Genomic DNA, 27,305 nt, shown 5'->3' on the forward strand with positions numbered 1-27,305 from the left:
CCTTTTTTTCATATCAAGATTTTCCCCTAATCTTGAAAATATTCTAATGAGGAAAGCTTGGAATATACTAGGAACAACACAGTATCAATAATTCAGTGAAATCTTGAAAACATTATAATGCATACAAACTTGGAATACCACAAATATGAAAGTTTAAAACAAAATACTGTGGCAACAATTAAACTTCATCAAAAGCTGCGACAATAATAATAAGCTTAAAGCAGGAAACCGTTTTATATTATACTTTCGAGATTTCATCTTAATATGTTTCCTTTCTGTACACACATATTTTCAACATTTCATGTATTAAATAAATCAGTATATTTCTAAATACTAAATGAATCAAAAAAAAATATATATATATATAAATAAAGAGAGAGAGAGAAAGAAAAAGAAAAAAAAAAAAATATTGCACATTCCAAAGGATTTTGTGAAAATGGAGAACAAATTAAAAGTAACTGCAAAGCTTTTCTGAAAATTTCCATATGAAATGCTAATAGCAATGTTCTGTGGTAGAAGTGTCGGGGAAAAGAATGCCAAGTAATCATATGTGCTAAACCATCAGATGCTCGATTATCTGACTTTCACTGCACCCAAAAACATGGTGTGGAAGCAAGAGTCTTTCAATCACCTCATCATATCCAGCTTTTAAATTTGGCCTGCTTACAGATTTTTGATTTAAAAAAAAAAAAAGCGAATATATGACATGTGGCTGACAATGTAGTTTTATGCTGTGTCAGTTAACTTTCTAGTGAAATATAATATTATGAAATAATGAATATTAAGTTCAGTATTTTTTCATATTATTTAAATGTGTAAAATAATTAAGTTCATCATTTTTTTCATTTTATTGAAATGAAGTCTTGCTATGTTAACCCAAACATACAAATTATTTTATTTTGAAATAATAATTTAAGCATTTCAATTCATTATAAAACTTTTTCTCTCATTTAATTTTTTTTTACATTACACTGAATAAATTGATTAAAAACGATACATAACAATGGTTTTCAGAGTTAAACCTGAAAACAAAATGGATCGCAATTCCATTGTAACAATGCTGCTTGTATAAAAATCCAGCACGTACTCACCAATCTTAATGCACAGGATGGTTCTCTATGGAAAATAGTTAAAAATTTTTTAAATTCTTACGCTACAAATAGACCTATTATTCATAATGGGAACCCAGCTATCACGAACCAGGAAAAAGCTGATTCTTTCGCCTCATATTTGGAGGATTTTGAACAAGCTTTCCTTACTAAAATTCAAGGTTGGCTTAATTCTCCCAAGAAAGAACTATCAAGAATCTGATCCCACTTGCTCTCCAGCAGAAGTCTCCATTATCATTAAAAAGCTCAAACCCAGAAAAGCCCCTGGAATTGATGGAATCACAAATAAATCTATCAAATTCTTTCTTGCCAGCTAATTTCATCTGTCAAATTACCAGCATTTTTAACGCAGCACTTACCAACTGCTACTTCCATACTGCATGGAAGACAGCAAAGATTATCATGATCCCGAAACCAGGGAACAATCATACTCAAACAGACGGATACAGACCTATTAAGGCTGCTCCGTGTTCTCAGTAAAATTTTTGAAAGAATCATCCTCACAAGAGTTTGCTGGTTCGGCGATGCACAATAGATTAAATGTGGCTATCCTCATGTTAGATGTGGCGAAAGCCTTCGACAGTGTCTGGCATGAAGGTTTAATCATCAAGCTCATGAAATTTAACTTTGAAACTGAAATTCTCCATATACTCTACTCCTTCATTACCCAAAGGACATTAAAGTATACGTAAACACCTTTTCTGCTGAAAGGAGTATCAAAAGTGGCATCCCACAGGGATGTGCTCTTGGACCTGTCATGTATCTCTTTTATGCAGCTGATTTCAATAAAATTGAGTCCTCAAGTTCCATCCTGGCCTGCTACGCAGATGACACAGCAATTGTTGTGAAATCTGCTAACATCAATCACTCAATCAAAGTCCTCCAGAATTTCACCCCAAAAATTGAAACCTGGTGCAGTACATGAAAGATTAAAATAAATGCTAGCAAATCACAATTCTTCCTGAGTAGAAGGAAAAAACGAAATCGCCCTGTTATGAATAACTTGCAGTTCTTCAACGAACCAGTTCCCATTGTGTGACAGGCAAAGTACCTTGGCATCACAATTAAAGTCAAACTTACCTGGACCCAGGATATTAGTAATATTAGAAAACAAGCACTAAGAGTAATTAACTGCCTCCTACCCATACTGGGAAAAAATTTCAAATCTTGATCTCAACAAAAGCGACTCATTTACCTTACTACTGTACGACATATTCTCACCTACACCTCATCTGCCGGGTATGCGGCCAAGCCAACCGACATCAACAAGCTTCAGGTTCAAAACAAATTTCTCCGTATTGCTATAAATGCTCCTTACTACGTAAGGAACTCTGTTCTTCACAATGATCTCCGAATTGAACCCTTGAGTGAATACCTTCATAGGAGCAACGAAAACTTCTACCATAAAGCTCTCGATTGCGAACCCCTAAATTATTTCCAGATCTTCAACTATATCATCCTCAAAGAAGATCAATATCTGTGACCTTTCGCAGCTTTTTCTCTATAAATTCTGACGAAAAACACCCAACGTAAATCGTACTATCAAAACCAAGCAGCATTCACTGAAGCCACAGCCCGGGAGGATGACCTCCCACGTGACTATGGACTTCATGTTTTCGTCATCTCTCCGCTGCTCATTTAGCATTTGCAAGCCATGCTGTGTTTTCCTTTGTATATACCTGTAAATATTTATTGCTGTTTAATCTCTGATGAAATATTTCAAGTATGAATACCTTCTTTTGCATTTAAAATACATCTACATGCATTAGCTCCTGTCATCTGGGCGAGCCTAAGGCTGATGAACTTTAAATACTAAGCTCCGCCTACCGCTCATAAATTTTGGATATCACAACACTTTTACGAACAATATATGTAAAATTATTGTGGTATTCACTTACCAGGACTATTACCAATACATGAAAAATAAGTTTTCATATTTCTACATGGCAGATAATTTTAAAAACATGTTTTTTATATGTTTTCTGCCCTAGCCTATGGCATGAACTCTTAGCCATCACATGACATGGTTCTACATTAGACTATTATTGTCTATGTAAATATTGTAAATACTGTATATCTAATATTTAATCAAGACTCATTAATCAGTACTTTCACTTGAAAAACTATGTTTTGCTGACTTATGTTTAGTAATTTCTTTATCTTTGCATACTCAACTTGTATTTGAATGTTTATGTTACACTTCCCCACGATATAAAACTCTGCAGTGGCAAAGTGCCACCTTTCTCTTTATCCTTCATATCTTCTCTGTGATACCTTTACTGATATTTTTACTTCTAGGATGCCATATTTAAAGACAACTGGCAAAAAGCCTGCAAATTCACGCAGGCTAGGCCCAGTGTAACAGCGGTGAATGGAATGCAGTGGAACAAATTTCAAACATGAATGCATTCATTTATTCTGCAAATTCTACATACAGCTTAAGGAATACAAGAAAATTTCTTTACTGAATTAAAAATGCATTCTCATATCTAAGATGACAGACCACCACCTTGGCAGAATTATGAAATTATATCAAATAACGGATGCTCAACAAAGCTTTCTGCAAAATGATAACCCATGTCATTAATCTGTTAAACAAATGAACCAGTTACAATTTACAGACACACAAATAAATAAAAAAAATTCTTACTTTTGTTAGACCATATGCTTTCATCAAAATAGTTTTTGAAAACAACTTTATCCCAGTCATCAATATCTTCTGAAGAGCTATTACTGCTATTATTGCCACTGCCCTAAAATTTTGAGATTAAAAAAAAATTACTTTTTTTTCCCCAAAGATGTAACAGATATATATAAAGAAAACCTGCTTATATTCATGAATATATTAATTATATTTTAAATATATATATATTTTAAAATTTCTGGATATGGAAGTTTGATAACAACATTTAAGGAATCAGCCAACGTTTTAAATATATAGTCAAATATATAAGCAGAAGAATATAATAGAAAATATTTTATGCTCAGCTATCAAACTAAAGAGCCTTCCCTCCCAACTATAAAAATGGTGGGAACAAAAACACTTCCCTTTGGTTGCAAAATTATCCTTTTCAGATGTTTTGTGGAAGTGAGACTACTTATGACATGGCTTCATTATTAATTCCATTTGGAAGTCATCATGCTATACAAAATATAACTTCATTACTAATCTTAAGTGATTCACTACTGAGTTTTTACATAAATGTGTATATACTTTTTTGGGAGGGGGTGTGTGTGTGTGTGTGTGTGTGTGTGTGTGTGTGTGTGTGTGTGTGTGTGTACTTATAGTCCTTTTATGTTAAAAATTTTACAATTGATGGTCACGGATGTTTATTTGGTGGTCGTGTGTGCTTAATGCATGATATAATTAAAGAAAATAAGAATAGACAATCTCCTATAACAAAAGAATATATTAAGTACTAAATTACAATTTAAATTACATTGAAGAGATTAACACAGAGCTCGGAACACAGTTCATGCTACCTTCGCGTACCATTGTGTGACGAGAAGTCTTGAGTGAGTAAAGATGTCGCTTTGCTGCTCCGATTAAGAACTGGATTTTACACGTGGCGCCATCTCATGAATAGAAGTTGAAGTATCTGTCGAAACGCTACAGTACTCCCCCCCCCAAGTACCATCGGTACGTTATAAGTACTTTGGGTTAAATTTAACCTTTCTTCCAGATCTGGTAGTTTTAGGTTGCTCTTTTACGGGATGTAAGCTTTCTTCCGGGAGTGATGTTGATGAGGAAGTTGTTGGATCTTGCATTAGAAATGCTGGTTTGAGACGATCGATTCCAATCACTGATTGTTTGCCATTGCAGATGATGGTGAAATGTTTCGGTGTTCGTTTGACAACTTTGAATGGACCATCGTATGAAGGTGTTAAAGTTGGCTTGATTGCATCGTTGCGCACGAATACGTGCGAAGATGTCTCAAGCGCAGGATGTACAAAATAGCTTGGCTGGTTATGCGAAGATGCTGGGGTTGGCAAGATATTGCTCATGGTCTCACGTAAACGTTGAAGGAATGTTGGAGGGTCGATAACTGGAGTAGATTCTGGGTGAAAGAATTCACCTGGCAGACGGAGGGTTGCACCATATAACATTTCAGCACAAGTGCTACCAATGTCTTCTTTGAATGCTGTGCGAAGACCAAGCAAGACTAGGGGTAAGGCTTCTGTCCAGTGTGTGCTACTGTGGCACTTCAGACCTTATTTGAGAGATCGGTGAAAGCGTTCCACCATCCCATTTCCAGATGGATGGTATGGTGTTGTGCGAATATGGCGAATGCCAAGAAGAGAGGTGAGGGATGCGAACAAGTGACATTGAAATTGTCGGCCTTGGTCAGTAGTGATGGTGGTAGGCATGCCAAATCTTGAAAGCCACTGGGAGATGAATGCTCGAGCTACAGTTTCAGCGGATATATTTTCAATAGGAATGGCTTCAGGCCATCTTGTGTACCGATCAATACAAGTGAGGAGGTAAGTGTAACCATTTGAAGGAGGCAATGGGCCAACCAAGTCTAAGTGTACATGATCAAAGTGTCTTGCTGGAAGGTTAAATTGTTGAATGGGACTGTAAGTGCGACGGGATACTTTACACCGTTGACATCTAATACATGAACGAATCCATTCTGTGATGTCTTGATTCATCGCTGGCCAGACAAATCTGTCTGCGATCAGCTTTTTGGTGGCACGGATTCCAGGATGTGCCAAATTGTGCAAGGCATTAAACACTTCACGTCTAAAATTGACAGGAATATAGGGACGTATTCTATTGTTCTCTATGTCACAGTAAATTTTAAGCGTTGGATCAATGTGCAGCGGTTGTAACTGAAGGGAGGTTTGTGGATTTGAGATTAGGTTCTTGAGTTCCTCATCATGCAAATGAGCTTTTGCAATTTCAGAGAAATCTGGGGTAGTGAGGTTGATATTGTTTACCCGAGACAAGGCATCAGCGACACAATTATCAGTACCAGAGACATATCTGATATCTGTACTAAACTGGGCGATGAAATCCAGATGTCGAAGCTGACGAGGAGAACATGAGTCAGAGTTTTTCCTAAAAGCGAAGGTTAATGGTCGATGATCGGCGAAAATGATGAAGTCGTGTCCTTCCAAGTTGTGCCGGAAGTATTGAACAGCACAGTACAGCAAGTAGCTCTCTGTCATATGTGCTGTATTTCCTTTCTGCAGTAATAAGTTTTCTGGAGAAGAATGACATTGGGGAAAGTCCTTTAGTGGTATGGGCTTGAAGCACTGCTCCTATGGCCGTGTCAGATGCATCTACCATTATAGAGAGCTGATCACTAGGTGAGTGATAAGAAAGTGTGGCTGCATTTGCCAGATCGTGTTTGCATTGCACGAATGCTGCAGATGCAGATTCAGTCCAAGGGACAGCTCGTTGATCATTTTTTTTGCTATACTTCAGAAACTCGTGTAGGCAGGCTTGTGTTTTTGCGGCATTTGGCAGAAAGCGTCGGTAGAAATTTAACATTGCTAGAAAATGCTTCAGTTCAGAGATGGTTTTGGGCTGGGGTAGGTCGTTAATTGCTTTGACTCTTTCCGGTAAAGGTTTCACTCCGTTCTGGGTGATAAGACATCCAAGAAAGGAAACTGAGGGTTGACCAAGTACACATTTGGATGGATTTAGTTTTAATCCATGATCTTTAAGGCGAGTGAAAATCTGACGCAGATGTTTAAAATGTTCTTCCGCATCTGTAGATGCAACCAGGATATCATCAAAATATGGGATGCAGAAATCGAGGCCAGACAGTACTTGGTGTATGAAACGCTGAAATGTTTGGCCAGCATTGCGAAGGCCAAATGGCATATATAAGTACTCAAAGAGACCAAATGGTGTAGTCACTGCGGTCTTGGGCACATCTTCAGCATGCACTGGGATCTGATGATATGCTCTGGCAAGATCGAGGGTAGAAAATATGTTTGTTCCATGAAAAAGATGGGTACAGTCTTGGATATGTGGGACTGGATATCTGTCAGGGACTGTGACGGCATTAAGTCGACGATAATCTCCACACGGCCGCCAGTCACCATTAGACTTTTTAACCATGTGAAGTGGACTGGCCCATGGACTTTTAGATGGGCGAATGGTTCCCTGTGCTAGCATGAATTCAAATTCTTTGCGAGCAGCTTTTAGCATCTCTGGAGAAAGACGACGAGGCTTGGAAAATACAGGTGGGCCATGTGTTTCAATGTGATGATACACTTCTGGCTGATGAGTATGCTGCCCTGATTTGGATGGGTTTAAAATGTCAGGGAATTCTGCTAATAACCGATGAAACCGTGTGCTGCCCGATAAAACACTTATGTTGGTAAGTACGTTTGATATGTGAGAAGCTTGGCCCTGTGATGTCAGCTGAGTTGTAGCATCAATTAAGCAATTATTCTTGACATCCACTAGAAGGTGGAAATGTGTCAAGAAGTCGACACCAATAATTGCTTGAGTTACATCCGCAATAATAAAAGGCCAGTTGAAAGTCCGGCGCAAGTTTAAATCAAGTGTCAATAGTTTGGTGCCGTAGGTTGCAATTTGGGTACCATTGGTTGCATACAGTACAAGTTTATTAAGTTGGTGAGCATTTGTTTTAGTTCTCGGGAGCACTGATATGTCAGCTCCAGTATCTACTAGAAAACATAACTGAGTTGAACGATCAGCCAGTACTATTCTGTCAATGTGGCGGACATTCTGTTGGCCAGCAGAAGACCGCCCATTTAGTTTCCCGCTTGTTCAAAAGTGCATGGAGGGGCACACTTGCGAGCTTGCACGCCAAAATTCATATGATAAAAACATATGCCACTTGTGGGATCTTTGTACTGCGTTCGAGTATTGTGACGAGATCGATTCCTGCTTCGAGCACGAAATTTATTACGTGGGCCCTGATTTGATCGATTATATCTCCGTGAAGCAGGAAGACTTGTAGAGAGTTCAGAAACTTTTTTGGTCAATTCAGCCACTTGTTGTTCGAGGGATGAACTGGAAGGTGCAGCATTAGCAGCACTGACATAAGCTGGAGTAACAAGTTCATTAATTTTGTCAGCCATTGCTGCTAAACAGGTTAGATCTTCATTGGAAGCAGCAAGAATTATTTGTATGTTATTAGGGAGACGCGAAAGCCATAGTGACTTCAACAAGTCGTCACTAAAATGGCTTCCTGCCAGATCACGCATTCGTGACAGCAAGTATGAAGGTCGCTGATCTCCAAGTTCAAGTCCTTGTAGTAAAGTACGTATTTTTGAAGATTCACTTTCTGAATAGATTTCAATGAGCCGCTGTTTCAGTTTGGAGTATTTATCACAATCAGGTGGTTTGAGAATTAAGTCATGCACTGAATTCAGAATATCAGACTCAATTGCTGCAACTACATGGTTGAATTTTGTAGAATCCTCACTAATGCGAGTGATAGAAAATTGTGCTTCGATCTGAGCGAACCATAATGAAGGATTATTTTTCCAGAAAGGCGGTGGCTTCACCGCAACGCGTGTGATTTGTGGCTCTGGTGGAATATCGTCGGGCATACTGATAGATAATTTTCACTTTAATTAATAAACACTTATCAGCACAAATATTGTAGCATGAGGATACACTATTGATATTTTACCATGATAACAATAAATATTTTAACCATGCAGAAAAAATTTACGTAACGATACACACACAAATAATACAGGGTCAGCAATTACACACAAATAATATTTTACCGAAATGCATTTGAAAAGAAACCCTTATTTGAGAAAAAAAAATGATGCGTTCATTTTGTATTGCGCACACACAAAATCACCACTTCACACTGCTAAGGCACTTTCGAAGGAAAAAAGGAAATCACTCCTGTAGCACATGGGAAAAAAATTCACTACTTTCGAACACTGAGGGAAGAATTTTGCCGTAGCATGTTGCACAAAAGTTACTGATGTGGCACATTTAGCGAAAATCACTGTTGTAGCACATTTGTCGTTGAATGATCGAAGAATTATTGCACGACTGGCGAAGTCAGCGGAACGGAATAGATCACATTGATGATTTGCTGAAGCTCCTTGCGATGATATGCACGACTTTGGAAAAAACACAAGCAATATATATCAATACTGCTAGAAATAATTGAAGGGGTACGTTGTAGCATATGTTTAATGTCCATATGCGTTGTTATTTTTAGTCAGTTCTTCAGAATGCCTTGGATGCACGTGGCTTAGGGTCGTTGAAAATCCATTGTCAGTAGCGTGCTCAGTCAAAAGGTCACCACTTTTGGTGGTCGTGTGTGCTTAATGCATGATATAATTAAAGAAAATACGAATAGACAATCTCCTATAACAAAAGAATATATTAAGTACTAAATTACAATTTAAATTACATTGAAGAGATCAACACAGAGCTCGGAACACAGTTCATGCTACCTTCGCGTACCGTTGTGTGACGAGAAGTCTGAGTGAGTAAAGATGTCACTTTGCTGCTCCGATTAAGAACTGGATTTTACACGTGGCGCCATCTCATGAATAGAAGTTGAAGTATCTGTCGGAACGCTACATTTACTTCCTGTTATAAAAGTATTTTAAATGAAGCAAAGCATTTTGACATTTAAATTTTTAAAATCAAATTTGTTAAAATTGTAAAATTTAACATTTTATACTTCTTGGTCCATACAAATACACTTAATAAGACTTGATACTTATTCTTAAACACACACACACACAAAAAAAAAGTCTGACACCCGTACCAGATATATTTAATTACAAAGTTTGGAATTTTTGTCTTCGCTAAGCATTAGAACAATTCCAGATTGATTTCTTTTCACTTTAATGTCCTTCAGTATTAAGTCTTTCATGATTTAGCAACCTGTAACATTTCTTAATCTAAAATTTTATTACATATGACATGCCAAAAGAATTTTCATAGAACTTTGGAAGTTTTCAAAAGCTAAAAACATGATATTCCCATACACTTTAAAATTTTTAGATTCAGTGTAATTATCATACATAAATATTCAATAAAATTGGAATATTTTTTAATACTGCAAATCATGTTATGAGCTGACTTCATGATACCACTATTGCTTGTCACTGTTTTCTTGAACATGAATCATGTACTTTGAAAATAAAATTCTCTTTTGGAGGGAATATACACTGATCAATACTTTTTACAGTAGTCTGCATATAAATGCTTGTCACAAAGCTTGACATCTCCCCCCCCCCACCGAATTGGTATTCCATTGTACTAATGCCCACACTTCAGTCTTCAATTTGTGTATGATCTCTGAACGTGATCTCAAAAAATTAAATATCTTCATTAAAAGATTACTTCATTAACCTTTTTTCATTATTTTGGGCAACTCTAGTAGACAGATATATTTAAATAGATAGACACGTGTATGTTCTTGCTCTCCATTTGGTGGGTGGGAGACTTTTCTCTTCATCAAAGACAATGATTTTTCTCTTCTTTTTCGTTATACATGCATATTATATAAGGTAAATTCTTTTGGGTATTTTCAAACCTAATACTAGATCAATACATCCTAGTTGCAAACAGCATGGACAACCAATTACAGTTTCTAAGACAATTGGGTATTTTCAAAACTAATACTAGATCAATACATCCTAGGTGCAAACTGTATGGACAACCAATTAGAGTTTCTAAGATAATCAAATATTTGGCCATTGCGATCGATGAAAAGCTCACATTTATACCTCACCTAGATCAAATGAAGATCGAATGCCGGCATATTCTTAATAGACTTAGTAAAATGAATCTCCAAGGTAAAGTTCTTAAGAATTCTGAAACGGTCCAAATGCATAACAAAATTTTACAAATTAAAAGAATCGCTTTATTGGGGATTACTAAGTGTTTTAGAACTGTTTCCACAGTAGCTCTTCATTTTGGCTGGATGTCCTCCGATCGATATTTTAGCAGAAAATGAATATGCTATCGATATTTTAGTGGAAAAGGAATATGCTAGCTTTAAATTAAAAGCTGGTAATAAAACTGTCGATTGTTTCAGTGAGATCTTCTCAGCTAGAGGTTTTGACTTTGAGAAAGGTTTAGACATTCATCCAGCTTTGTTGAAATGGTTGATTTGGCATAAAGGCTTTCCCAATATGACAGGCTACACGGTTTTTACAGATGGATCTAAATTAAATGGTCATGTGGGGGCAGCCTTTTGTGTGTTCTCAGATGAGAAACTAAGCTTACAAAGGAAATATGGGACTTTCTGACAGTGCCTCTGTCTATCAGCCAGAGTTAGTGGCGTTTGCAAAAGCACAATTGTTTCAATTACGGATGTTTGTCCAAGTAACGATCTAATTAAACAGATAAAAGACATGCTCATTTTTCTTAGCACTTTCAGAGATATTAAACTCTTTTGGACGAAGAGTCATATTGGTACCATTGGTAAGGAGTTAGCAGATAGATTGGCAAAGGCTGCCACTGAAAATCAAATTATTGATTTTGAAGTAAAGACTTCCTTTGACAGTTTGAAATCCTTGTTGAAAAGAAAACGTTTGACACCATGGCAAGCAAAGTGGAACGACCCAGATTCTAAAGAAAGATTCACATATAATTTAATCTCAACTATAAGTGAGAGAAGATGTCTTAATCATGGACACTTTCTCTTTTATTATAATAGGTTTTCGATTAATAATTTTGCCTGTCCATGTGGCATGAGTAATGTCGATATTGAGCACCCGTTGCTTAGATTCTCTTCTACAAAAAATATTGCTCTAAGATTTATTCCAGATATTGCTAAATTTAATACTCTAAAGGATTCTAAGTAAAAATACACAGTGACTAAATTGAAATTGTTAAATTTCATAAAATATGTGTCTGTAAATGAAATGAATTTATATATTGATTGTGTTTAATATTTCCCTGTGCGTTTTAAGGAAAACTAGGATGTTTATGATATTCTATTATTTTATTTCTTTGTATATGTAATATATTTTCATGCATGTAAGTAACATGTGTTATATTTTACAAAGTACATAATAATGTGCAGCTGGTAAATCTCACCAGCTCCTAGACTTGCAGTTCATATTTTAGTTGTTTATTCTATTTAAAGTTATTTCAGGTAGTATCATGGTAGTTCTACTGCTTAATGGGCCTGATTTAGGCCTTGTTTTAGATCTCGGTGTTTTTTAATTAAATAGCTCCACTAAGCCCTGTTAAGCTTCTAATGGCGGTACAGGAAGTTCAACCAGTCGCATTGTAAAATGTCATAGACAGCTTTGCACATGAAGCATCAACTTCATTTTATGACACAATTTCCTCATTATTCCTCATAATTCAATGAAAATTGATGCAATTCATAGCAGCACAGCTAACCAAATGGCGAGATAAAAATACTGTTGGATGGAAGTGGGCAATCACCTTAAAAACCTGATGCATGAAATTTACCTTCTTCTAGTAATCATAAGAATGAAAGGTAACAATTATACTAGGGAGACAGATTTTAAAATAGTGGTAACTTTTTCCTAACAAAAGGGCATAAAATACTTTAACTGGTTATTAAAAGTTTTCAGATGGAAACTTCTGGCTGAAAAATTTTACTTTCATTTCATGCTATTATGCAAGTTTGAGCAACATATGCACTAGCATTATCAATCCTACATAACTGATGGATTTTGCTTACAGGTGTGGTGTTGCTATGAAAAGACTACAAATGTAAGGACATTACTATGGAAATGAGACAACCAATAAGATGAAATGCTATGTTGCTATGGAAACAACACACATACTTTTGGTTCTAAAAAATAATTATAAGAACTGCAGCAGAGTGGCAAAATCAAGCAGCAGTTCAGTTTCCTCATTGAAACATCATCATATTTTGTTTAATAAAGTTTAGATTTTTATAAAAGTGTCTTTGCCTCACTATGGAACTTCCACATTGGTGACCGACACTGGATAAGTGTCTCTTTCCAACTGTTTCATAGGATTTGGCCCAGAGTCGTAGCTAGGGTTTTCAGCGCCCAGGGACAACTGAAGATTTCGTGCCCCCTACTGCTTGCCAAGGATGGAAAACATTTAATTCTAAAATGTCGTAACATCAGTTTGGCGCCCCTTGGATTCTGTGCCCGGGGACAGATGACCCTCTTGGCCCCCTCTAGCTACGCCCCTGATTTGGCCTAATATGAAAATGGAACTATACATCATAAACAATGGGTGAAATATCAGCAGTGAAAATCCCTCCTTTCATTCCCAATCTGTCTCTGTGGTTCACAATGGTGAAAGAATCCACTTTTGAATTAGCGATTCCAAAGGCTATAACAGAATTCAGAACCAAGTATTATCACTGTGTGGTGAACCTGCCTCACAACATCACTATAACCGTATGGGATATCATCAAATCTCCTGATAAATTGGATCCATATGGGAAACTGAAAGTCCTCGCTCCCTGTAGTGAAAGTAAATCACAGGAAGTACATCATTTATTTGCCAGTGAACAACTAGGGGATCAAAACCTGTCTGAACTTTTACATGCTATGCAGCAACATTTGGAAAATTTATATTAAATATTATTATAAATAAATATTATATTATATTTATATTATATTATATTAATAATATTATATTATATTATATTATATTATTAAATATTATTATATTTAAAATTAAAATATATGAATAATGTGGCGGGCACTCTTGTTTTGGAATTATTTCTACAGCAACTGCCTATGGATGTGCTGTCTATTTTAACATCAATCATCCCTCTAAACATACAAAAGGCTGCTGAAATGGTGGATAAAATAATGAAAGTGTCTCCAGCTCAGTTAAACATAGTTTTTGATTACTGTGCAACATCTATTGTTACACCGAAGTCTGAACTGCTTAAGGAGATAAAATCGGTTCACAAGGAAGTTGCATTTCTACAATGTTTGATAAAAAAAGTGTTGTAATCATAATTTTCATCATACTACAAATCATGAGAAATCTTATGAAAAAAGTAATTTATGTTGGTACCACTGAAAATTTGCTTCTAAAGCATGTTGCTATTTACATTCTGTGAAATCAGTATTTTGTAATAATAATTATTCTAAGTTGTTAAATGAATTTCCTTGTATTGTTCAAGCTCCATGCACAAAACCAAATTGTCAAATATTCAGTTCAGCATCATATTGAAAATTTTAGCCTTCCAGTTTTTGCCAAACCACATTGGTTGAAAATTGCAAAAATGGAGTTTCAGCATATGTTGGATTTAGGCCACATGAGCCCATTAAACAGCAATTACACTTCGCCACTACATATCGTTCCCATAAAAAATATTATATATGAATATGAATGATTGACTATATGAATGATTGGTGATATATTGGTGATTTTACAGCCCTTAATGCTCAGGCCAAAAAGAACAAGTATCCAATCCCTGGTATTATTGATTTCACTAAGTGAACTCCATAGGTGCAACACATTCTCCCATATAGGTTTAGTCAAAACATTTCATCAAATTCTAATTGCTCCCGAGGATGTCCATAAAACTGCTATCTGTACACACACAATGCATCGAGCACTTCTCAACACGAGAAGTTTAAATGGTGTATATGCATTTATTGATGCTATTTTGATCGCCTCAAACAGCAACGAAGAATATACTGAACATCTACTATCTCTCTTTAAAAGATTAGATCATTATGGTTTAGCAATGAAGCCCTTGAAGTGTACATTTGGAGTTGCTAAGATTTCTTAGGATTTAAAGTCTCTAAAGAAAGTATTTCTCCAATTCAAGATCGAGTTGATGGAATTCCTAAATTTCCTAGAGCAACAAAGCCTAATAACAACTTCACAGATTTCTTGGCCTATTCAATTTTTATCACAGATCTGTTTCCCATGCTTCACACATTTTGTAATTTTTAATTAAGTTTTCAAAGTTTCTCGAAAGTCATTCTAAGAAAAAGAAATCATTATGTCCAACTAAAAAGACTGAAAATCCTTCCCAGTGGTAGGCACTTTTTAGCAGCTAAAGAAACTCTTGCTAAAGCTACCCTCTAATTAAGATATTCAGAATTCCTGCTCCTCAAGTCTTTGGATTGATGCATCTGACGTTGCTATTGGTAAGCTCTCTCATGCAATTCCAAAATGATCAATGGAAGCCAATAGTATTCCTTTGTTTAAAAACTGAATAAGAGTCAACAAAAATGGTCTACATATGATTGTGAACCTTGGGCAATATATAAATCTATCAGGAAATTTCAGCATATGTTAGAAGGTCTCAAGTTTGTCACATTTACCGACCAAAAACCACAAACATTTGCTTTTACACAAAAAGCAGAAAAGTGCTCTCCTCAACAACTGTAACACCTAGATTATATCTCAATTTTCCACTGATATGCAATATGCAACTAGAGAAAATGTTATCCCTGACACACTCTCCCGAACAGAAGTAGATTCTGTTTCTCGCTCACCTATTCTAGATTTCAAACTGTTAGCCCCAGCACAACTCACAGACAATGAACTACAACAATTGCTAAATTCCTGATCTTTTTTGAAGCTCTCTAAACAGTATTACCCTCTTGAAGATATTTATCTCTACTGTGACTCCACAACTGATGTTCCTCGACCTTTCATTCCCTTTTCAATTAGACCTATCATCTTCCAAAATTTTCACATCCAGCTGTATCTGTCACTTCAAAACTGATAATGCAAATGTTTCGTTTGGCCTAATATGGGTACTTTTATCAAAAACTCTGTGAAGGCTTGAGAAATGTCAACATTCAAAGATATTTAGGCATACAAAATCCCCAATTTCAACATGTTTACTTCCTAATGCCGTATTTTCTCATATTCACATCTATTTTATTGGCCCATTACCAATTTATGAAGATTATCGGTATTGCTTGACCATAATTAATCACTTCACGTGATGGCTCGAATTCCCATGTCTGATTTATCAGCTGAAACAACTTTTTAAAGCTCCAATTAGTGGATGGTTAGCTCGTTTTGGATGTCCTTCCACTATCACTACCAACAAGGGTTGAAAACTTTGAATCACGTCTTTTCAGGGAGTTCACACACCTGTTGGGCATTCATCGTATTCATACCACTGCCTATAGACCTCAAGCAAATGGAATCATTCAACAGTTCCATCGCCAGCTGAAAAAAAAAGCATAAAAGCACAAGAAAACCCTTGCTGGACAGAATCATTACCTCTTATACTTTGGGGCATTCGATCTTCTGTCAAAGATGACATCTAAGCAACCTGTTCTGAGTAAGTCAAGGTACTACCTCAAGGCAGCCTTTGGATATCTTCTCTGATTCCCATTGCGACACCAAGACACTGTTCAAAACCTATTCACATTCATTCATCCTTAAAAGCATATATTTATTTGATAACTGACTCAGTCAAGCCTCCTCTCTAACAACCATACTCAGGTCCCCATCCTGTCATTGAGCCACATGACAAAGATTTCATCAGTTTATTAGTCATAAAACTTTAATCCATAACACTAAACCTTCCACTAAGACGACACACTGAAGAACACCACATCAACTATTCTTAAAACTATCCCAAAATTGGGATGACATGTCAAATTCTCTCAGCGTATGTCTACCACCTACTACAGAGGGGGGGATACCTGTGATGTTGCTACGGAAATGATACAACCAATACGATAAAATATTATGTCGCTATGGAAACAATACACGTACTTTTGGTTCTAAAAGTAATTATGAGAATTGCAGCAGTGTGGCAAAATGACATAGCAGCTCAGTTTTCTCGTCGAAGTATCATTATGCTATGCTTAACATAGTTTATATTTTTATAAATGTGTCTTTGCCTCACTATGAAACTTCCACATAAGCAAAACCAGGCATAACTAACATGCTGACTGCCACATCAGTTGTCGACAAAAATTTTGATCAGCCCATGTCACCCATATTTGGGTGAGATACTTATTTGAGTGAGGATACGTTGAATGATGAAAGAAAGAAAAAAAAATATTGTTGCTGACAACTGAATTCCTTCCATTCCCTTAACTACTTTTTTTCAGTATCAATTTTTCTTATTCAACAATCAATTCTCGTAAAATAGGACATATAGTATCTACACTACATTCATTATCACTGCATTTATCAGTTTCCAAATCAGAATCTGACGATATTATTTTATTTACATTTTTCATTCTGAAAAGTCTTAGCTGTTTCTCATCTCTACTATACAAATTTGTTAAGAATCACAAGTTTCTTTTTCACTGCTATGCGATTCCAAAAGAAATAACTCTTGAATTTTCTTTTTTTTCTCGTTAAAAAAAAATAGGGCAATAATTTTAACACACACACAAAAAGAATTTTAATCATTCGTCCATACAGAAAAAATATTTGGAGAAGAAGAAATAATTTTCGAATCACATGCTTTCTATGAGCTTTTGTTCCTGAGAACAGAATTTCAAGTGAATGCATATCCTGTATCGTTCTAGGAGTTCTAGACTCCTATGACCTCTCATGGTCTGAAGAAGATTTTCTTTTAAACTACAGAAAAATTATTTATTAGTATGTTATTATTTTTAAGACTGGAAGAGAATATTACCAAGGTTAAAGAAAATATTTGAGGCTATTACAAATTAAGACTATCTTAAATATAAATATATATGTAACCACACCTATTACAGCCTAGAAAAAGCTACTGAGCAATAAAATAATTACCTCTTATTAGGTGGACAGTCCTTCATTTGGAAAGCAATTAAAAAAAATACTCTTTCAAATTATGATACAAACTTTTTCAATCAATATTCATTATTAGATACAGTGCATCTACAAAATTTTAGAGCCAATTCTTTTTAAAAACAATTTCTAGCAACCTGCAAAATGATAATTGACAGCATTTATTGCTAGGAAATCTCAACTGGCTTTTCCTAAAATATTGTCTTCTGCTTACAGACAGAATTTATTAAGCACTTCATTGTTTTAATCGAGTGAACATCTGCAGTCATGAATTCAAAAACTAAGTAAAAAATAGCAATAAAGTGATGATGCAAAGCAGAAAAAACAAACAGAAAAAACAAACAAAATTCAAAATGTTGTGTACGTCATATGAGAATCAAGAACAATATATTCTTATGTTTTTCACTAGTATCGTCTGTTAAGTGAAGGATTCATGTATACACAACAGATGCAGAATACTCCACTTCAAATGACAGCTGTTGAGCTTAACATTGAGTGATGACAATGTTCATGAACTATTGTGAAGACTCTTTAACACAAAATTCTTTTTTTTCCTCACACGTTTACTGCAGAGCAGGAAGAAGATCAAATTTCTGCACATCATGATTTGAATCAAAGGGCAGACATTAAACCTAATTTTTTTCAAACAAGTTGCGATTGTAGATGTATCTGGCGAGTTTACTTATTTATCAGGCTAAACACGGCTATGCCACTGACCTTATTCTTGAAGGTGTTAAAAAAAAAAAAAAAAAAAAAAAGAATGATATTCACAGGAATAAAAGAAAACAATTCAAGTTTTATGACAATAATGACAAATAATTTAAATACTGGTGGATTTTTTGGAATGTAGAAGAGCTGGAAAAAGATAATTCAGGAGGAATTTCTTCTAGAAAGACCGTTGGTAAATGTCATAACACCAATACTAGCTTCTGCTGCTTAATAATGTGCCAGCAGGCTAATCCATTAACTTTATTACAAAGACTCAAAAAACTAAAATCAAGAGACTGTTCTAAAAGACATATTTTACAAAGGTATCAAGCAAGTATATGAATATGCCAAACACTGCTTATACTTGCAAAGACTTTATACTGAAAGCTACAAAATAAGAATGACTTTTTTTAACTCAGTCCTCCCCCCCCCCCTCTCCGGTGCTTAGTCAAAAAATTTTGTAGACACACTGACAACAACAACCAAAAAATTACAAGATACTGTACAGAAGTATTAAAACACATTTTAGAAAGAATATATAAAAAATTCATTATACTAACATATCAAACAACATGAAAATCTACCCCCAAAAAATAGATATTTTTATATTTACCAGTTATGCAACTTCACAATATATAACATATTCTTTGAACTTTATGTATAAAAAAGCATGCAAAAGGCTTTGAAAATAAGCCCTCAATCATAGAAATAAGACTTACATACTGAGCTTTTAATCTACAATTTCCATATCTGATGAATCCCCTTATAGCCGAAAGTTACATAGTTCGATGAATCCCTTTGCTAATGCACAGGAAGACAGATGCTTTGTACATCACTTCCGACTATTGCTAGTTAGATGGTGGCATGAGTAGTTTTTCAAATTATAGAGTACATTATTATAATTTGTAATATTCTGAGTTTGTATATTGATAACACAAAATAATAGTATAATGAATGGTATTATATCCACTCTGTAATTTTAGTGTGCACGAAGTTTTAGTCATCAAATAAATACTATATTTATAGTATAGCTGGCAACACTGACACCAAAAAAAATGGACAAATTTCAACGAGCACAGACAGGAATATCTTAGATTCTTCACAGAAAAAAATTTTTCATTAATATGTCAAAAACGATAACCGTCTGTCCATTTTGATACAGAATTATTAAAATATACATATTATTGTCAGGTGTCAGCTGTTGGTCATATCCCTCTCAACAAGTTACAAGTGGTCCTATAGATAAAATACATACCTAAACAGAGTTTAAAACATACATATTTTTTTAATTAAAATTACTTCGGATTCAGTTTTGATTTTTCATTATGAAATGTAGTTCAGATAAGAAATGGCAGTTACAACAGCTTTTTTTTTTTTTTCCTCTGCATAGCCCCCGAGACCATGTCACATACCCCAAAATATGCATACCACAGATTCACAAATGCTGATCTAGAACTACTACACAACTTCTATCAAAGTACTATTAAAAGATACATCCAATAGGACTAAAATTTTTTAAAAAATCTGAATTGTTAAAAAATAAACTAATGCCACATATATATATGTGTCTATGTGTGTATGTGTGTCTGTACGTATAAAAAGACAAAAAATCATGACCGCCTACTCAATAACACAGTGTGTGACCTCTAACCTGCAAAACAGCTGCAACTTGAATTGGCACTGACAGCACAAGTTCTGGCAGATGACTGGAGACAGGTTGTACCAAATGTCTAAGCAGCAGTCACCCTAAATAGGGGTATTTCAATATGATGGTGTTTGAGTTCTGAGCTAGTGCTCCATGACATCCCAAATGTGCCATATCGGTTTCAGATTCGGTGAGTTAGGTGGCGAGGATATTAATTTAATTCACCCTATGCTCCTCAAATCACTCCAACACAGTGACATGGGACATTGTCCTGCTAGAAGATTCCATTTCCAGTTGGGAAGACATATGGCATAACTGTGCAAATGATTTAGAATTATATTCCGAGAATCTGCAGTTTTCATAGCCTCTTCTACTACAGCTAAGAGTAAAAGAGCCCCCCCCAACCAAGTGTGCATAAAGTGGAGAGACAAATGATGACAATGGACACAAAAATAGCACCACATTCTTTTTAGAAGAACCTCGGTTCTGCATGCAGCATCATGATGGTTATGTGGCGCCACTAAAGAAAATGGATGTTGCTAGGTTACATTCACCATGGTCATACGGACACAGCAGCCACCATGCTGGTATGGGATGCCACTGGGTACACATCCTGGGTCACTTTCACATAGCCAACCTGGACAGCCATCATTAAATTTCTGACGTGTTAGAACCTACCGGAAAACGTGCTTTATTTGCTTGATGACATCTTTCAACAAGATCATGCACGTTGTCCATGCTATTCTAGCATTCCTCAATACAGAAGATGCTTGCTTCACTATTGCCCTGGTCAGCACATTCTCCAGACATATCAAGCCATAGCCTTCCGAGCAACTGGCACTCCAACCACTCGCCAGACATTACAATTGTTGAACTCTGAGAGTTGAAGCCACATTCAATTATCTGTCATTCTAACTCAGTTTAAGCCAATGCCTAACAGGATTACATCTGCTGTTGTGGCTAGAGGTGACAGCTCTGTGTACTTAATTCTGCATGATATGTATTCTAAGCCACCTGGAAATTAATTTTTTTTCTTCCTGTTACACTGTATACATATACCAAATTAGATTCTACAGTTTGCTTTCCTTCTTGGTGCAGCAATTTTAATGGAGTTTATTTGCATCATTTTAGAAAATTCAGTGTATTTGCCATCATATATAAAACATTTCCAAAAGAGAAGGGAAGCCCTATCCATATATACTGGTGTGCAAAAATTAAGGACGGAGTCGAAAAACTCCAACCACTCGCCAGACATTACAATTGTTGAACTCTGAGAGTTGAAGCCACATTCAATTATCTGTCATTCTAACTCAGTTTAAGACAATGCCTAACAGGATTACATCTGCTGTTGCGGCTAGAGGTGACAGCTCTGTGTACTTAATTCTGCATGCTATGTATTCTAAGCCACCTGCAAATTAATTTTTTTTTCTTCCTGTTACACTGTATACATATACCAAATTAGATTCTACAGTTTGCTTTCCTTCTTGGTGCAGCAATTTTAATGGAGTTTATTTGCATCATTTTAGAAAATTCAGTGTATTTGCCATCATATATAAAACATTTCCAAAAGAGAAGGGAAGCCCTATCCATATACACTGGTGTGCAAAAATTAAGGACGAAGTCGAAAAATTAGCATATCAGCTGAACGAAGAGGGAGAGCAGACAGAAAGACCAATCAGGAGATTAAGTAAGGTGATGTACGGTAGCACATGCGCAGATATGCAGGTAGACGTAATGGGGAAGAGTCTGAGTAGTATAAAGCATGTTGTCGGTGTAAGATCAGTATTTCTGGCAAAGAGATTGCATGCCGAATAGCAGTTAAAATCACACCGAGTTGCTGCCTCAGCGAGAAATGGCGAATAATCAATCTGTTAAGACGCCATCTGGATGCTTTTACCCGAGGTCGAATCATTGGGAAGTTGGAGGAAGGCCGCAGTCAGAAAAGCGTGGCTGCAGAGTTCGGAATTGCTCACAGCATCATTTCACGACTTTGGAGACAATTTCAAACTACAGGAACAGCTATCCGGGGGTTTAGTAGTGGTTGTCCACGAGGAACCACACCCGCAGATGACCGGTATATTGCCTTACAGGCCAGAAGAAACAGGCGGCAGACAGCGGGAGAAATGGCTAGACACACGACACAGGCGACTGGACGACCGATATCGCATTTTACCGTGGCCAGAAGACTGCACGGTGGTGGTCTGTTTGCATGACGCCCTGTACAGTGTGCACCTCTAATGCCTGCCCATCGGAGAAGGCGTTCTCTGTGGTGCCCGGAACACCGGAATTGGAGAGACAATGAATGGGGACGAGTACTCTTTACAGATGAGAGCAGCACGATCTCCGGATTTCAATCCCATCGAGCATGTATGGGATTTTCTAGGCAGATGCTTGGCAGCTCATATCTTACCACCAGTAACGATTCCGGAGCTTCGATTGGCGCTGCAAGACGAATGGGCAGCAATGCCTCAACAACTCATTGACACCCTCATTCTCAGCATGGGCAGACGCTGTGAAACCTGCCTAGCAGTCAGGGGAGATCATATCCCCTATTAAAGACCGGATGTTTCTTGCTGGACACCCATCACAGGGATGTTTTGGCCTTCAGTCGCATTGCGCTCCATGCTACTTTTTCAATAAAGCTTCCTTTTATCCCTCTGATTTCTCTTTTAGTAAGTGTTGCTTACATTACTCATGTCCTTACGAATTGGGGATCTTACGGTAATAAATGCGTTGATTTGGAAAGCTTTTGTACAAAGTTATATTGAAAAAACCGGCTCGTCCTTAATTTTTGCACACCAGTGTACATTGCATTTCCTTTAAACAGTGAATTTTAAGATATGTTAATTTCAGATTAACCAAAATCCTTACAAGCTAGCATTTAATATACACTTTCTTTAATATAATTCAGGAAATAACATCACTGATCATGTTTCTATTATTAATATTATATTTTATTACAGAACTACAATAGCTAATAAGAATTTAATATTGTACTTACGCCTAAAGTTAAATAACTATAATTTAATATTGTACTTACACCTAAAGTTAAATAACTATATGGACTCGAAGCACCAAAACCATCTTTTATAACAGCAGCTGGCATTGATTGTGAAAAACCATATCCTGCCCATAGGCTTGACGGAACTTGAGTAGATTCCTTCGATTCTATAGGTCTACGCATAGCTACATTTCATTAAGGAAGACAAAAAAAATTACAGAAATAATGCTATAAAAGTACTAAAGTACTATTTTATATACTAGAACAGAAACTGCTTTTAAGAGTTTGATTCATTTCTAAGAACAATAATAATTTATTCACTTTTACCAGAATTATATGATTTTACACTGAATACAATTCATTAATAAGGTCTGATGTGAAGTAATGTATGTTTTCAAATCCAGTATTGAAATACCACTGTAGAACTTTGGATTATAATCTGTACAGAGGAACTAACAGTAGCTGTACTCCGATTGTACACTGCGCTAAAAAAAAAGAGGGGACAGTTCTATATCTCCCATTCTACTGGGCTGATTGAGAAAGTTCAACTTGCATTTTTCATATCTCAAAAAGGTGACTTAGAATACATATTAGATTTATATATAGCATAGATATTTTGACACAAAATCGGACTTTTTCTTAAACGACATGAATATTTTTTTCCATATTTTGATTCTAGGACTCAAATTATGCCAAACTGGCAAGTTTTGTAAAAATTGCATGAGTACTTTTTAAAAAATTAGCTCTCAAAATTTCAGCTCCTCAATGTCAATTGAATTTGTTATATATTTATTAATCTCTCTTTTTTTATTACACTTACTTGATTCCTTTCTTCCAGAATTTAAAATTTAGGATTTTTTTTTACGATTTATTTTTAAATTTGTATTTTTTAATATTTGCTTTAATTTTTCAAAAAAATTTTATATTATAACCTTCAAAATTTTTAACATCATCTTAAAGTAGATGTATTTCTAGGCACACCTGCAAAAGATTGCAGTTTTTTATTCAAAATTTCCTAAAATATACGTGAATTTACATTTTGGCACATTTTGAAATTTGATTTATTGATTTGCATTTTGTGTTTATTAAAAGCGATAATAATGAAAATGTGGTTTACGCACTTTGTTACCAATTATTTGCAAGTATGAAAGATGACTTTTTCCCGCTCGTGGACAATGACAAAAAGGAAAGGAAAATTAAGAAGTTCACCAAGTGAATTATTCTTGGCACAAACTGGGAAAAAAAAAAAAAAAAAAAAAGAGCCAAGACAAATTTTTAAACTTCTTCATGAATTTCTCACAAAAAAATTACAAAATTTAATACCTGAGCATAATTTGAGTTGTAGAATCGAAATATTGAAAAAAATTAGTATGTTATTTCAGAAAAAGTCTGATTTTTGTATCAAAATACCTACGTTAAAACAATGCTATATATAAATCTAAGTCAATCGGCCTAGTAGAACAAGAGATAGAACAGTCCCTTTTTAGTCCAAAGAGGCAATTTGGCCAGGACTATTAATTTCGTTTCAGCATTTTGCGTCGATTTACGATAAGTGTTATTTCACTTTTAAAATTGTTGCAACCACATATTATCTATCAATCTGTATTATATTTAAAGAAATTAAATAATGAAGAATTTGCATGTTGTATGTATGTTTCTTGCAGTGTGATATAACAAGAGTACCTAGAGCCATCAAAATTTGAATAGTGTAATCTTCCATAGAATATGGGCATGCGAAAGCCCTAATTTGAATTTGAAATTTGTTTTAATTTCGATTTCATATTTTGTAACAGTTCGACGAATTGATTAACAAACTGAACAATTTCAAAGCGAGCAATGGCAACACTGTACCAGTGGGGGGGGGGATTTTTATCTCCAACGCACAAGACTCTGTATCGAAAATTCTAAAAATATACTCATTTTAAAATTATTCTGTGATATTGCTGTTGAACTGAATTTTATGGTTTAAGTGCGAAGAACATGATATTTTAATAAATAAAGGTAACACAAATGTTAAAAAAAAATGCCCCTTTGGACGTAATTTAAAATCTGAAACTACTAATTTGCATGATGCCATACATGCATAAGAACTTTGTTTTATTTAGTTAATGTTTTGATGTTCTAAGAGTGTGCTGGGTATTACAGTGTAACATGTGTATTGTCCCCCAATGCTCACCTGCTTCATAGAAGATTTACATTTCAAACTAGGGTTCAATTTTCTTACAGAAAATTCACATAATTCAAGAATTACATTGAAAGTGTTTCTATTTATATTTTGATCTGAACTGGTCACACTGAATTTGTTTTATTGGTATCTTATTACTCAAGAGGTATTTTAATTAGAAACGGCACAACTTGGTTAATTATAGAAGTAAAAAAATAAACAAAAATCTAGTAGAGTTTCTTCAACTAAAATTCTGAACAGAATAAGTGATACATTTATAAAGGGAAAACAACTGATGTTATTGCTTTGGAAGATTTTAAAAATTAGAAGAGAAAACTAACCAGATCTTCCACCTTTGAACTACAATTTTGAACTACAATATAGGCATATCTTATTGAATTAATAGTTGGTGTTAACATTAATCTTTTTTTAATATGCACAGTACATTTGTTCTGCTCTTGTAATTCATCTCCTGCTCAGATAGCATCACTGCTATGGAAGATTTCACATACTTTTATTATTAATAAAATAACAACTAACTGCAGCCATCTTGCAACATGTGTTAACTGGCCTTACAGAGTTAACTTACTTTCCTCTGCATTTCCTTTGGAGGTTTAGTTGTCTATCAGCAGTTTTCACAGTTTACTGTTGAAACTATTACTCCCTGGTCTATTTTCCTTGTTAAAATGTCAAATTACATTTCTGAATAATGTAAAGAGTAATAATCTACCATGTTAATTCAAGTCAAAATTTATTACAAAGATTATAATATGCAATCCTAATAGTTTATTCTTGTATGTTTGTCAGTTCAGTCGGAGGATATTTTCTCATAATTATTGCACATCAAATTTTTAAGCACCACGCATCCTCTAAGAAAATGGGATAGAAACACAAATCAACATATCATAACCATCAGCATCAATTTAATTTCAAGGGATAGATTAATGTATATATCATCATGAGTATATCACTTTTACTTAAATTGAAGGCCCACCAGCGGCCGAGTGGTAAAGTTGCTGAACACTGGTAGTTCGGTCCGAGGTTCAAATCCCGCAAACAGGCTGGCTGCATGGGCGTTTTCATGGTTTTCCCCATGTTTAACGTGTATACAAGCCAGTTTCCCTTAGAAAGTCCTCCACGAAGGCATCCCTCCCCTTAGGCAGATAGCCGTAATCACAATAAACCAACCAAACCAAACTTAAATATAAAAATTGCTAAATCTTAAAATCTTTTGCATGTTGTAATACTTTTTCACCCAACTACATAAATCACAAGTTAACTCTAAAACAAAAATTACAACTGAGCACTAAGCTAGAGTAGTGATTTCCAAACTTTCTGGTCTGGTGAAAATAATAAAAACTATACCCGATGCATTTATGATTCTGAGCTCACCAGAAGTCAATGAAACTAAACACTGCAATCAGTGAGAGAACCCCGCACTCACATTATAAATGATCATACACATGCAAGTGATCATGATCCTATTTCTTTGGCATATATCCAAGCATCACTTCACGCAGCACACTATGGAGAACACTGATGACAGAAAGACAACAGAAAGCCAGATCGTGATAAGATTATCTGAAACTCAGAAATCAAATATACAAATTTCTCAAAATATGAAATTTTCACAAATAGTAAAGAAAAAGTATATCTAACCATCAGAAAGAAAAATATATCTATCCAATATAAACTAACAAAATCTTTTTGTTTACATGATTCAACAAATCAAACAAAAACTAGCATTAAACACTAAACCTTGGGCACTGAAAATGCACCAAAGGTTCATTTAATCCACACCAAAGGTTCATTTAATCCAAGTATTTCTCAACTTGGGTCCACAGTTTTTACTGGGTCCATACGACAAAATCATATTTCATGGCTCCATAATACAAACTATGGAGTTCATGATAAACTCTAATAATCAAATAACTTGATAAAATAATAGTCTAAGACAATCATATTTTCTGGAAACTTCTTTAAGTTTACGGGGAAAATCATTGATCTTTAGAAACATCTGT

General features: G+C 35.3%; 1 protein-coding gene across 6 annotated transcripts in view; it reads right to left on the minus strand.

The window, feature by feature from the left end:
* Positions 1-27,305, minus strand: part of LOC118187360 (protein bicaudal C homolog 1-B-like) — a 254,265-nt gene that overhangs the window by 21,444 nt on the left and 205,516 nt on the right. For all 6 annotated transcript variants that reach the window (XM_085825071.1, XM_035357562.2, XM_035357558.2 and 3 more), the window contains 2 exons: positions 23,160-23,305; positions 3,760-3,862 (listed from right to left, as the gene is read on the minus strand). In XM_085825071.1, coding sequence (XP_085681197.1) covers positions 3,760-3,862; positions 23,160-23,305 — 249 coding nt within the window. The remainder of the gene's footprint in view (positions 1-3,759; positions 3,863-23,159; positions 23,306-27,305) is intronic.

The sequence above is a fragment of the Stegodyphus dumicola genome, chromosome 1 (assembly GCF_044657685.1).
Source record: "Stegodyphus dumicola isolate Sdum_Otavi_A_Nest chromosome 1, ASM4465768v1".
In the NCBI taxonomy this organism is placed as follows: domain Eukaryota; kingdom Metazoa; phylum Arthropoda; class Arachnida; order Araneae; family Eresidae; genus Stegodyphus; species Stegodyphus dumicola.